At 38.1% G+C, this 14,515-nt stretch overlaps 1 protein-coding gene across 4 annotated transcripts in view; it reads right to left on the reverse strand.

Annotated features, from left to right (window-relative positions):
- Nucleotides 1-10,127: 10,127 nt before the first annotated feature.
- USP9X (ubiquitin specific peptidase 9 X-linked) overlaps nt 10,128-14,515 on the reverse strand; it is a 211,555-nt gene continuing 207,167 nt past the window's right edge. For all 4 annotated transcript variants that reach the window (XM_032795781.2, XM_032795782.2, XM_032795784.2 and 1 more), the window contains 2 exons: nt 14,067-14,162; nt 10,128-11,959 (listed from right to left, as the gene is read on the reverse strand). In XM_032795781.2, coding sequence (XP_032651672.1) covers nt 11,825-11,959; nt 14,067-14,162 — 231 coding nt within the window. In that variant the 3' untranslated portion in view covers nt 10,128-11,824. The remainder of the gene's footprint in view (nt 11,960-14,066; nt 14,163-14,515) is intronic.

The raw sequence follows: 14,515 nt of genomic DNA on the forward strand, positions 1-14,515 counted from the left end.
TGGGCATGATACAACAGGGATGACCTAGTGCAATTTCTATAAAGGAAAACTGGTCCTTTTCAATCTACTAGAATATTTTGAGCAGGGCAACAAAACAACAGATAAAAAGCATGAGCCTCCTGCTTTTTTCCACCATAGGAACCAACCACTAATTGAGGGGGTTAAGAAAGACTCTCTCATTTTCTATAGCCCACAATGTGATTTCTTGCAACCTCCTCTGAAGCATCTACCAGTGGCAACTGTCAACAGACAAGATACCAGATTAGATGGACCACTGGTGTGAGGCAGTATGTCAATTCCTATGTTGCTAAATAGATACTTCACATAAAATACTCACTCACATTCATGCTGTTGCCTTTTTATTTGGTATTGTTGCAGTCCATAAATGTCTATTTGATTTTAGTGTTGAATGGGTTGCTGTATTTTCAAAGCTGAAATCAGATTTATATAATGAAAGTTAAGCTATTCAAATCCCCCTTTACTTATTAGTCACCAGCTGGCAGCCAGGGCACCTCCCATTTCCATTTTGAAATGCTCCAATGTTGCTAAGAGGATGGAATCATGCAGTTCTCAGCGCACTGGTGGGGGTGGGGTGGAAATGCAATCCCAGTGGTAAAACAGTTCATCTTCTTTCTTCTGTAACCTTCCTTCAGCAGCTTTATAAAAAAGCCATGTAAACCATGTAAGAGAGCAAAATAAATACGAATAATGTAGAATAAATGTGTGCGTCCTCAACGGTGCCTTGCATTAACATCTTATTTGTGACCTATGTGATAGGCTGTGGTTCTCCCACCCCTACCACTCAAGAGCACATACTTGTATTCATCTGGACAGCAAGTATTAATGTGTAACAAATGCATACTATACCCCCTGACCTGTTCAAACCAGCTCTTGCTGGTTATTGAGAAGGAGACACAGATTATACAATTTATTTACTCACATAATTTACAAACAAAGGAAAGATCAAAATTTATATCACATGGTTAATATAGTGTCAAAATTAGTTCAAAGCAAGTCCAGTGTTAATAAAACACAACAGACGCGATAAGAACTACAGTGTTGGTGATTAAAAAATGACAAGAGAATTGTGAAATATTGTCTCCAGTTAAGATCTCCAAAGATCTCTAGCCATACTGAAGACTGACAGAAAGTAGATCATGTTTCAGAAGCAAGGTACTAAAATGTGAACGTTCCTACAGGAGTTTCAACTGCTCAGTTCTAGTACAAGGCTTTGCTTGCTAGGAGGGATACATGGTAGTTGAATACCAAGATGCTTCCATTTAAAATTGGAAGCTTTAACAGTGGAGCTCTAAAGAGATAAATTGCATTTTCTTTACGCCTTCATAAGGGCATGCTGTGAATCACCAGATCTGAAGCAGGGACATTGTGCCATAAAGTGCATTCTTTGAAAGTATACCTAATAGTATGAAAAGGAACTGCCCTATTACAATTTTTTTCTGCATTATTTTATTAATTAGTCTTAAGATGGTCACAAACACTGTGGGTGATGCTAATTTGTACCCCCCCCAACAGATACAAGATCTTACTAACAGATATGTGAAGTACACTACTTCATTAGCATTGTCTCCTCAGTCCAAGCGTAACTGAACAGACCCTCTGCAGTGATTCAGAAGTGTCCACGCATTTCTGAGCATTCCCCATCTCATCCAGTAGTGGTGAAACAACATCTCTTGAGTTAAAGGTAGGAAATGTGTGTTCAAGGGAGAGAAATCAGAGCTCAATGATCCAGGCCATGGTTCTCAACCAGATGTGTGTAGCCCTGAGGGTACACAGAGGTCTTGCAGCGGTACACCAACTCATCAGATATTTGCCTAGTTTTACAACAGGCTACATAAAAAGCACTAGTGACATCAGTACAAAAAAATGTCATACATTGACTTGTTTATACTACTCTATATACTTACACTGAAATGCAAGTACAATATTTATATTCCAACTGATGTGTTTTATATTATATGGTAAAAATGAGAAAGGAAGCAATTTGTCAGTACTAGTGTGCTTAACACTTGTGTTCTTAGGTCTGATTTTGTAAGCAAGTAGTTTTTAAATGAGGTAAAACTTGAGGTATGCAAGACAAATCAGACTCCTGAGAGGGGCACAGTAGTCTGGAAAGGTTGAGAACCACTGATATAGAGAGCCCTGAGAAAATAAAAGGCCTTATCTTCAAAAGTATACACTATAGGGATTATAATGGTATCTATACCTATTACACAAGTGAATATGAAAAAACTGAGCATGAAAAGTGATTTGGGCCATATGTTCAACAGGTGTAAAATGGCAGAATAAGAACAGGATGTGAATACTTGACAGGTTTCAAGCAACTCATGGATAAATCACTATACATTTATCTTTTTCACAAGTATAAGGAAGTTCAGTTTAAAAATCTGATCCGCTTTAGCACTAGAGATCACTCCTGGGGAAACTGACTACTGGCGAATGGGAAACATTTGTGGGATTTTTAAAGTTTTGAGTTGCCTGGATCAAAAACTTTCCCTTTTCTGTTTAGCACATAAAACTGAGTGGTAACTGTAAATGTACATACATTGGGGCGTCTGAAAGTTTAATTTTCATAATTGTGCCCTTTTTTCATTGAAATACTAATGGCTGGTGCTGCAACATGTACTCAGACACCATGATGGTGGGTGACTTTATAAAAATATAGATAACCAGAGCACATTCTTATTCTTGCTAGAGTTCATGCACTTCTAAGGGTGGCTTGTTTCATAGTGTGAGAGGTTTTTTTTGGTACATCAGCACCATAAACCAATGTAATCATTTACTGGGCCCCACTTCTGTGCAAAGTGAATGTAAAATGCTACTAAACCAGAATTCTTCAGTCATAGGGGACAGTACTTTTCACAGTCCATTCCAGATTCTGGCACTAGCTCTGATGGTGCAAAGCAGTCAGATAACTGCTTTGTAAGAATCTACAGGAGGCATGTAGCCATTAGTGACTCTTCAGCACTCCCCCTCAGGTCCTGGCATAGGGGGCAGTCCTCAAGGGAAATGGGCATGGCTGGAGTATCTGCATTCTCTCTGATCGCAGCGGCTGAAACAGCCTCTTGCAGTTGTGGGCAGGCAAATATAAATTAGCCCAGCCTTTGGGCTGTTCTAAGGGAAACTGAGGTCCAGTCTGGCCCCCAGCTGGCCTCAGGATCCAGGGACCACAGAAACTTGAAGCTACCTTTCCCATCCCTGTTCTGCACTGAGCACAGAGAATCTGACCCCAAATCATTACAGTGGATGCAAGGCACAGTTATTTTGCTTTTCACACAAAGCAACTCAGCTTTACTGCTATCTCCAAGATGCTTAAAGCTGATGCGACTATATTTCCTCTCCAGTTCAATACATCCACAACAGAACCTCTCAACTAGCCTGTTCTTCAGCTGAGTCCACATTTTTCTCTATGCTTTGCTGGTACTACTGCGGCCTGTAGGGTCAAATTCCCTACACACGATTTGAAACCTATCTAAAGAACATTACCAAACAACTCTGAAGACAGTAAATAACACCATGATACTAATCTGTTCTAGGTTATTCTATAGACATTACAATCTACGCTGACAGTAATCCTTTGGTTCAAACTGCAGAAATGTTCAGGAAACCACTGCTAGAATTTGCTTGAAATACTGTGATTATAGCTACATTGCATGCATAATCAATGTAGGAATTTAAAAATGCTCAAACTGTGATCTGTGGAACATAGGTTTTTCACATGGTACTAACCCTCCTTTCCTTATTTCCAGCTATTCAATTGCTTGGACAACTGAAAATACAGACTTTATGTTTATTCATGTGAACAACTGTGGTTGCTACAGGGATGTTATGTGATCTTCACAATCTTGCATGCTTCCTTGAGATCAGATGGCAAAGACAGGAGCATGCAAAATTGTAAATCAGAAGAAAAGAGTCCATGAGACAGTCTATTAAGTGGAGGTCCCAGCTCTGAATGTTTGACAACCTCCACCCTGTGACTCACAGGTGTATTATGCCTGGAATCAGATTTCAAATGATCCAAGACCTTTGCTTCATGGGCTAATGGGAGGCAGACACTACTATAGTGGCCCATAGGTGGGTGGCAAAAAGTCTTTGCCAAGAAAATTCTGCATCTGCATGGGTGTTGAAAGAGGAAACAAGCTCAGCTGGCTGTCAGGCCACTGCCATGTTTCCTGTAGTAGCAAGTCTCAGTAGGGGTTTCAGGATATAAGTGGTAGAAAGTGTCAAATGCCCATGGTTAAAGCCTCTCACCCACCTACGGCCAAGTATAAAACGCTGTTTCCATAACAGGTTCAACTGTGGGGTGCAAACCACAGGAGGAAGCCATATCAAGCAGCTGTGTGGTGGCTTGAGGATACCTCTATGAAGACCTGGGGAGAGGAGAATGCCTAACACACCATTCAGTGGAGCTTTTTCCTATCAGTTTAGGAGAAGCTTATGGGATACATAGGAATTCCTGCTTAGATGGGAAAATGGTGGCTGAGCGAGCTTTGAGGACACAGGGCTAATATAAGAGGAGGTGTCAGACACAGGTTCAGTGAGGTGAGAATGGTCTCTTGGGAACTGGTAACATAAGCATGTGTGGAAGAGTACCACCACTTTTCCCTGCCCAACTTCTGTCCCTCCCTCCCCAGTTAATTGCCTGAAAGTTAGATTTTTTATGATCAGTTAATGAAATAGGTTCTGCTCCTGCCTTTGCAGTTAGCCTGGATAATCCCAGGCTTCGGAATTTGCTTTAAAAAAAGGTAAGGACTCTGAAGCTTCCCTCAAATTTTTTAAATACAGCCAAACACAGCAAGAGGGTCTTAAGTTACAGACAAGTTTTATGATTCAAAAAAAAAAGTGGAGAACTAGTAAGCCATCATGGATCTACTTTCCAAGAGACAGGAATTGCTTAAGAATGAAAAAAGGAAGCTTGGATCCATGAACTACTTAAATTTAACATAGCGTGTAGTAGCACTAAGATATTAGATTCCAAACAAGCAATTTTTGAGATATTAAAAAATATAGTGAGATCCAGTAAGAAGAGATTGTTATAATCACCAGTGTAAGAAGCGTCTAGTTCACTGTAAATGAGACAAATTCTAAGAGTTAGAAAAATGACCATTTTCCAGATCACCTAAAATAGCTACTGATAAACAGCAGATAAACAAATAATTAGAAATTCATAAATCTACAAATCAGTCAGTCCAGACATGTATTCCAGGGATATGAAAATACCTAAATAAATGTACTATGCCTGAAAAATACTATTGGAAAATCATGGGAAACTAGGAAACCAGATGATTTGACAAGAGCAAATGTATTTGTCTTCAAAATAAGAAGAGAATAAACGTAGCAAGCAGTAATGCTAAAGAGATTTAGAAGAGATGGACAAAAATTTAACACGATTTCTTTCAATGGAATAAAGCAGCAAAAAAGGCGAAGACAATTTTGTGCTGCATACACAGAGGCATCACAGAAAATAAAAACTCTATATGGCTCAAGCGTAACCATACCTGGAAGTACAAATTCAGTTCTAGACTCCTCATTACGAGAAAACCATCACAGAGAGTCCAGAGAAGACCAACAAAAATGATCATGGAGGCTGGAGGATCTGATTTACAAGGAAAGATTAAATGCATTAAATACATACAACTTAACTGGTGACTAAAGGGGATATAAGTGTACAAAATGTTCTAAAGGTGCAAATATGAGAACAGACTTATCACAGTACAAAGGATGTTACTAGGAGTAATAGAATTACTTTAAGAGAGGGAAAAATTACAATAATCACAGAAAGATTTCTGTCTTCCAAGGGAAGTGATAGAAGCCCCATTGCTTGGGACTTTTAAAACTAGACTGGACAAATCATTAATAGATATGTAATAAGGAACAATCCTACATCAACAGGGAGATGGACTGAATGACCTTATTTTCTTTCACCAAATTTTATTGTTATATGACATGGAGATTTTGGGTAAGATTTAAGACTTACCTACTTAGCTCTATTTCCGTTTTCATGACTCACCATTCATTCAGACTAAAAATGGATTTAGTTAGCACAGTATTTTGAGAGATTTTGTTCAATTGTGACAGTGATTTTCTATGCTAAAGCTCTACTTATCACTAGTTAGTCTAGAAGTTCATTTAGTTTCTATCAAAAAGTGGCTTATAGTTACTAAGCAGTTTGAATTCTAAAGTTGAAAATATAATTTGGATACTTAAAATTTGGCAGAAAATTAGACCTTATTCAGGAAAGTTTTTCTTCCCAAGAGTTAAGTCTGTTCTTCTTTTGATACTATTCCCCCACCTACATTTAAATACAGTTGCTCTGGATGTGGATTTTGGTTTAGGCCACAAATCCAGCAATCTAATTCATGTGGGCAGATCCCTGAAAAGCCCAACGGATTTAAACAGAACTCCTCTCAGAGGAATTTATGCAAGTCCAGTTAAAGTCCATAGGGATCTAATGGGCACAGGGGTCCACTCAGGCAGATCAGATGGCAAGATTGAGACCCTTGACTCTAGCGTCCTTGGGACAGGAACTAGGTCACCCGCAGGTCCTTCACAGCACACCACACATATTTTAAAGCACTAGCATTTATGTCAGCACAATTCTAAGTATCACCTCTAAATTGCTGCTGCAGAGCCAGTACTGAACAACGTCTCAAGGGAAAGAAAAATAATGGCTACTTGATGTTTTAAATGTGAGAGTCAGGAAGAGAGTTTAATAGTTAGAAACAAACACACCTGACATTTTGAGTACTAACTTTCTTTAAAGTTAAGATTGTATAAAAACAGACAGTGGCAATTACTGTGGATTAAAGCCCTTATTGCACAGTAGATAATTTTGCTAGTCCTTATTAACGTGGAGGCTCAGTGAAGATTAGTGAAATTTAGTCACAGCAGTCCCCACCAGCCTTGGGGAGAGGGCCAAAAACGTCCTGAAGCAGGGCTAGGGCATTTATTGTGCTCCTCCTTGCCACTAGTAAAGCTGCTGCAGCAGCTACATAGTGGTCCCACTTTGTCTGCACAAAGACAACATAAGTGATCCATCCCGTTGCCCATTCCCAACTTCTGGCAAACAGAGGCTAGGGACATTATCCCTGCCCATCCTGGCTAAGAGCCATTGATGGACCTATTCTCCATGAATTTACCTAGTTCTTTTGTGAACGCCATTATGATCCTGGCCTTTGGAACATCTTCTGGCAAGGAGTTCCACAGGTTGACTGCGTGTTGTATGAAAAAATATTTCCTTTTTGTTTTAAACCTGCTACCTATTAATTTCATTTGATGACCCCTAGTTCTTGTGTTATGAGAAGGAGTAAACAACACTTATTTACTTTCTCCACACCAGTGATGATTTTATAGACCTCTATCATACTCCTCCTTAGTCATCTCTTTTCCAAGCTGAAAAGTCCCAGTCTTATTAATCTCTCCTCATATGGCAGCTGTTCCATACCCGATGATTTTTGTTGGAAGTGGAACAGAGATGCTCATCTACAGTAAGGAATGGAGACCTTTAGGAGGCCATCTCTGCTGCCATCTCTTTGCTTCCCTGAAGCATTCAGATTACTTGTGAGAACAAAGAGAAGCTGGGGGGGGAAGGGAAGAGAGAATTGGGGTCTCTCTCCCCCCCCAAGCTCAGAACTTGCAAGAGTCTCATTTACTTTCACTTTCTTTCTACACAGATCTTAGTGAAGCATGGACTATTCACAAGATGGTGATTTTTCTAAAGACCTCTGTGTCTTGCTCCAGATAAAAGGCTGGTCATTTCTGTGACTGTGGGCACAGCAAGAGCCTGAGAAAAGGGGAGCTGGGAGGATGAAAAGCACAGTTACATGTGCGCTCTGTTTCAGGGCACTACACAGTGCTGACATGGAACTCCCACATTGCCCCAAGGGAAATGCGAGGTCTAAGATAGTGACTCCATTTCCAGCAGACTTGGTAAATAGCAATAAAGGAAATATACTTTCAATGTGGGTTTGCAGTTTACCAAAGTGTGGGCTAGCAAGGTTTTACTGCAATCAAAAATACATAGCTACCCAACTACTCTTCTGACCCTTTCCTAATATCACACTTCTCCCTTTATTTATACAATTACAAAACTTTAAATCATAACATTTTTCTAATTTGTTTCCAACAATGCAATGCCAGCATTGCAAACTTTACTGCAACACTTAGGTGTTAAAAATTATTTTAATAGGAATTATATAAAAAAAGAAAAAACATCCATATATTTCGGATCATTTTACCAGCATGCTTATTGCTGGCCAAGGATTTTGAGAGCTAGGAAAACCAATTAAAAAGCATATAAAAAAAAAAAGCAAAACCTAAATAAATTAAGTTGCTACAGTGGACTAGTTTCAGCCAATTTAGCTTTGGCAGAGTAGCAAATCTGATTTGCTATGAGTGTAAAGTGTTATTTGGAGGGTTTTGGAAGAGTAACTACTCTTCCTCAGCATATATGCTGAAACATGTACACTAGGCAGAAGAGAACGATTGAAAAAGCATACAGTAGAAACCTCAACTCACTTTCCTTAACTGGTTTCGCCTCTTAAATGTTCAGTTTCACTCTGATAAGTGACCCCACAAAAATGGCATTGCGGGACTGCATGTTTGTGTCTCAGTTTCCACAACAAAACATACTAGCTTATGAACAAAAGTATTTATTTCCCCTCCTAACTGCCAGTCCTGCAAGCTATTTAAGAATCTCAAAGTCAAGCTGGGTGGCTTTCCTTCTTGTGCATCACCATCAGTAATACAAATCCTGCAGGTCAAATTATGCCCTCACTGATCTCTGTGAAACCTCATTTTCTTCAATGGGTTTACACAGGGGTACTTAATAAGCTCTGTAATTAGAATTTAACACTCTTATTGATGCATAAGGAGGAATAGCCTTCCAGTCACACACACACCTGTGTTGACCCTGCAGTAACAGTAAAAATTTAATTTAGTCACTGATGGTACCAGGAATTAATCTAAATACACAGAGGGAGAACTTCTGTTGGGTAAAATGCAGTTTTTTATACATACACTTTAACCACACATTACCACCACATAACATTACCTATGAATGTTCAATTTGTATGCATTTAAATGTCAAATTGCCAGGAAAAAGAAATTGTTTTATTATTTATTGGTTCTTATTTTATGGAAGACCAGAGATTCCCCACTAACTGTTCTAAACGGAAAATATCATCCAGAAATTAGTGAAGGGGAAATTAAACTTCTAGGCACTTTGAGGATGTGTGCCATATCAATACTGAGGTATTGGATATAGCCTGAAAATGACCACTGCCATATTGCTGCAACAGTAACATGCATATTAAACTTTTTGCAAGTACAACATTTGTTACTTAAATTAATATAATTTAAAACTATTTTGCCCAGAGTGAAGAAATGATTTTCTTCCCATCACACTTTTTGCTGTAGCTATCTATTTTGAAAAGCAAAACAACAACATAGGCTAGTTTTCTTCAAAGTGGCAAATGCAGGATAACCTCAACTTGCCATCTGAAAATTAATTGCTACCAGTCATGATTCCCCAATTCAGGGGAAAGGGGAAAAAATTACAACCTTCAAAAATCTCAAGTTTTTACATGTCTCTACAATCGTTGCATTGTTAAAATTAATCACATTTGGCAAGGCTGAACTAGCACATTACGTTTTTATCTAAATAGAAAAAAAATATACAATCATCTCTGAGATAGCGTGTTTAACAATAATTACTGGTCCAAATAAATATGAACTATTTCAGCTCTAATAAGAAGGCTAATATTTTGAGTTATAACTTCCAGTAAGTAACCCCCCCAAAACATGTGGGAAAACGTTTCCCATATTTAACAAGTTCAGGTAAAATGGTATTATTAAAAAACCATGAAAAACTGAATTAAGTTTTTGACCACTAAAGAACACATGGAAGCACAAAAGTGATGATTGCTACATAGAATATTAAAAAAAAAATCAAATGAATTCATCTCTATATCCCTCTCTTATATTACACTACATGCATAAGAATGCACTTGTGATTATTTTTTTGTTCATTTCAACACTATAGACCTTCTGTTTGATTAAGCAGCTTTGTTTCTATTAACTTAATTATAAAAAACACCATCAAGCATGTGCTCATTAAATATATACATGTATATATATAAAACATACAAAAAATACAAGATAAATCACATTAAGAAACTTTTACAGGGTAATTGTCCTAATTTTTTATTCTTAGCCAAGGGCCAAATTTTTCTGTGCACAAAAATCTCAATGTGATTGTAGTTCCAGAATTCAGCATAGTGCCACTGCACAGAATTAAACTTTCTGTGCAGTCAATTAAAAAATAAAACAAAAAAAAAAACCACACACCACAGGACAAAATATTCTTCTTAAATCAAATTCTATTTGTGAATTCAGCAAAATAATTTCTATAAAATAAAACAGCAAAATATTTAAATAGTATAGGGTGGGCTGTATCTGTTTTGCAGGGGTATTTGGTTTTTAGACAGGTTGCAAAAAATTACACACATTCAAGTTACCAATTTTCATTTAAATACAGTATTTACTGATGCGTTTCTTGAAGTCTTTAAACAAATGTTTATTCCAGACTAGAGATACCTTAGAATTGTATGTGACTAACCAGTAGTTTCTTTTATAATTAAACCCTGCGTCTAAAGTTAAGATTTCTTGTATAATGGTTAAAGAGCTAAGACAATTCTTGCTTTCAAGTAGAAATGTGAATGAGCGGAAAACCAGCAAGTTAACTTGGTGCAGTGGCACTCACAAGTACTGTGTGATTTTGTTGACTTCCACTTCACTGGGATGCAGTAGAAGGAAAGTGTTAGTAGTTTATCTAATAAGCTCTACCAAAGAAACAAAACAAGCACACCAAATACAGTCTATTATGCTCCAGGCATCCTGGCATAGCAAAATTTTTGCATATTTGTTTTAAATCTTTTAAATTCCTATTACTGAAAACTAAGTGTTTTTATCCCACCCAGAGACAGAACTGTTCAACATTAGATGTGAGGAACATATATGCAACTGAAAACCACTTGTTTGTCACATTTCCCTCCCTCTCCCATTTTGTAGTCTAGGTGTAAGAAGAAAAAGCTCTTGAGCAATACAGTTGTCACTTTGGGACAACTACTGTCATGGTTGGTTTTTCCCCTCCCCGATTGGCTACACTAACCTGGTGTGAAGCCATGCTAAATGTTACAGCATAACTATAGCTTCAAAGTGATTAACCTAATACCAGAATGAAAAAAGATCTAGAAACAATGTTACATCACCAATTTTCCACATCAACCAAATAATTAAAAGGTTACCAGCCACTACGTTGCTCATAGTAAAATCGACTCCAGTGGCAAAGAATTAACATGAAACTATTTTTATGGTTGACATGGATAGGCTTTTTCATAAAGGAGTTGATCCAACTGCCATTAGGCAGGCAACACTGGTTGCAGAGCGCAGCAGATATATCAAGAAGTTACTTTTTGTTTTCGTAGATCTGTGAGTCTCATCAAGACAAAAAAATGTTTCTTGCTTAAGAATTAACAGTCAAACATTAATATACTATATACACCTTTGCCATTTACACATTAGCATCAGGCCATTTATTACAAAACACTATACACTTTCCACTGCAGGCAGGTTATATATTGACAGCAAATTTCTGCAGATAAGACAGTGAATAGACTCTCCACTCCATGTTGATTAGGAATAGTTTTTCTAGTTTTAAATATTAGCCAGGCACAGAGAAAGGTTGGACTGTAAGGCCTGGGTGCACAGTCTTGATGGAGCAAGTTAATTGATTATGTGCATTTAACTAATCTTTTGTCTGAGGCGGGGAAACTTCTTCACTGCCTTCATAATTTTCTTGTGCTCGTTGGCCAGTTCGTTGAGGGTTGTTCATATGATGTGCTGCTGGGCCTGTATATGGCTGTCCATGCACATGGTTATTCTGTAAAATAGAATAAAACATTTTAAGGAGATGTTATGCTTGTGAAATTTTTTCTAAGCAATTGTAGTGACCCTCCCCCCCTCTTTGAACATACACCACTGGAAAAAAAAATACCCCAAAGCATAGTGAACTGGTTAATTAGTAATACATATTTCAAGATGTTTATTCATTACTGTGAAGTGTCCTGCCCTTATCTTTTAAACAAAATTATGCTGAAGATAAAAAAAATTCTGAATTGAAATTGCAAAGATTAAGCTATAGTGAAAAATTAGTAAATACAGATTTTAAGTTGCAGACGATTACATGCAAAACAAAGCAAAAAAAGAGGATGAATGGAATGCTGCCTATGTGATGTGTACAGTTTACATTAAAATGTATTTATAGTTCTACCAAAAGATAAAATTGTATGGGAGAAAAATTTAAAAAATAAACACAATAAAAGAAATCAGCTATAATTGTGTAAATATATATTAGGTTTTGCCCGCTGTGACAGACCCAGGCCAGTGGGGTACAGGAGTCTGGTAGAGGGCAAATATACTGGTCACTGGCTGAGTAGTTTTCTGTTCCCTGAGTGACCAGAGCAGGGGCTGCACTAGAGTAATCAGGAACCTACTAGAACCAATTCAGGCAGACAAGCTGATTAGAACACCTGCAGCCAATCAAGGCAGGCTAATCAGGGCACCTGGGTTTAAAAAGGAGCTCACTCCAGTCAGGCAGGGGGGAGCCAGAGGAGGAGAGGAAGGTGTGCTGCTGGAGGACTGAGGAGTACAAGCATTATCAGACACCAGGAGGAAGGTCCTGTGGTGAGGATAAAGAAGGTGTTTGGAGGAGGCCATGGGGAAGTAGCCCAGGGAGTTGTAGCTGTCATGCAGCTGTTACAGGAGGCACTATAGACAGCTGCAATCCACAGGGCCCGGGGCTGGAACCCGGAGTAGAGGGCGGGCCCGGGTTCCCCCCAAACCTCCCAACTCCTGATCAGACTCAGGAGGAGTTGAGCCAGACTGTGGGGAAGATCACTGAGGTGAGCAAATCTGCCAATAAGCGCAGGACCCATCAAGGTAGAGGAGGAACTTTGTCACAACGCTAAGAATAATTTTCACAGAGGTAACTAAAATCTGAACAGTTATTTTCTTCAGATGCTAACAAGTACAATTTTTGATTAAAAATACACCTATACAACTGTCAATTGTAAAACGCTGTCTGTCCATGATACTTCAGGGAACTGCAAGATTTGACCTTATAATAAACCTATTATTGCAATACTAAGAAAAAAGGGTTGTGTGTGTTACAGGGTGAGAAATGCCAGCTGTTGTGAGAAAGTGAACACATTACACAAGTAAAGGATTAATCGGTCTTTGTGATAAGCTGTGCCTTAACTCCAAGGGGATGGAGAAGTCTACATCACTTTCATCCTGGCTAGTGCACTCCCTTGACAGGAAATTAAATTAGCAGATTCAGAATATATAAGTGATTTGGAGAAAAGTAGGATAATAAAAACTGTAGTTAACTCTGGGACCTACTAATTTAGTTATTACCAGCTCAATAAATCTAGGTATGATTTCTTTCAAATCTAGCTTTCTGTTTAAATAGATGCTAACAAAATAGTCACTTAACCAGGAAACAAATTTAAATTTTATATGCACTTTAAACTTGGATATCAGTGTTCACAGAACAAATTATATATGGGACAAAGTCATTTTTAAATACTGGTAATTACTAAAGTCTAAAGCAATTTACTAATGTAAGGCTAGATTCTATCATTTAAGTCAATGGTGCAATTCACAGAGTCAGGTGATAAACCCGGAAGAAGCACAGCTGAATCTAACCAATATGCATTCGCTAGGGGATGGCAGTCAGCATATGTACTTTTAGTATAAATGATAAATATCTGTTACGATAAAATGTTGAGTTTTGTGTGAAATTCTGATGGAGAAACTGCTTCTAGTAAATGGTGCTGAATGTTCATCTTTATAATCACTTAGAGTGAGATTTGAACTATAATGTGTTTCTAGTTAAATATTTATTACAGTGTGAGTTAGCATGAAAACTAAAACAAAAAGTTAGACTTTACATCCTTCAGTGGAAAGTGAAACTCTACACTGTTTACCTGTTGATACTGGGAACTGGGTGAATGAGGATACAATGGGGCATCTTCTGGTGGGGAGGATTCATGTTCATCTGGGGCATCTGGGTCATCGGGTTCCTAAAAATTAAACAGTAAAATATTACTTTTCAAATCCAATCCAATCCCATCCTTAAACTGTAATCTCACTGTTCTTGGGAGACCACGACGCTCCTCCTCTCCCTCCCCCCATTTTAAACAAGCAACATTAAGTGGCAACTTGCTCAATATCATAGAGAAAAGTCTTACTTTTGATATAAGTTATCAGATACCACCTTATCTCTTCATAGAACTGAATTTCACCATTTTAGTTCAATTAGAGGTATTCCAACTTTGGAATCAGTTAATGCCAATACAAACAGTAAGTAACATCAGAGAAGATTACTACAAACCGTCAGCACTATACAACTGGCAGTCAGTGGAAATGATTGTTA

Source organism: Chelonoidis abingdonii, chromosome 1 (genome assembly GCF_003597395.2).
Source record: "Chelonoidis abingdonii isolate Lonesome George chromosome 1, CheloAbing_2.0, whole genome shotgun sequence".
Classification (NCBI taxonomy): Eukaryota; Metazoa; Chordata; order Testudines; family Testudinidae; genus Chelonoidis; species Chelonoidis abingdonii.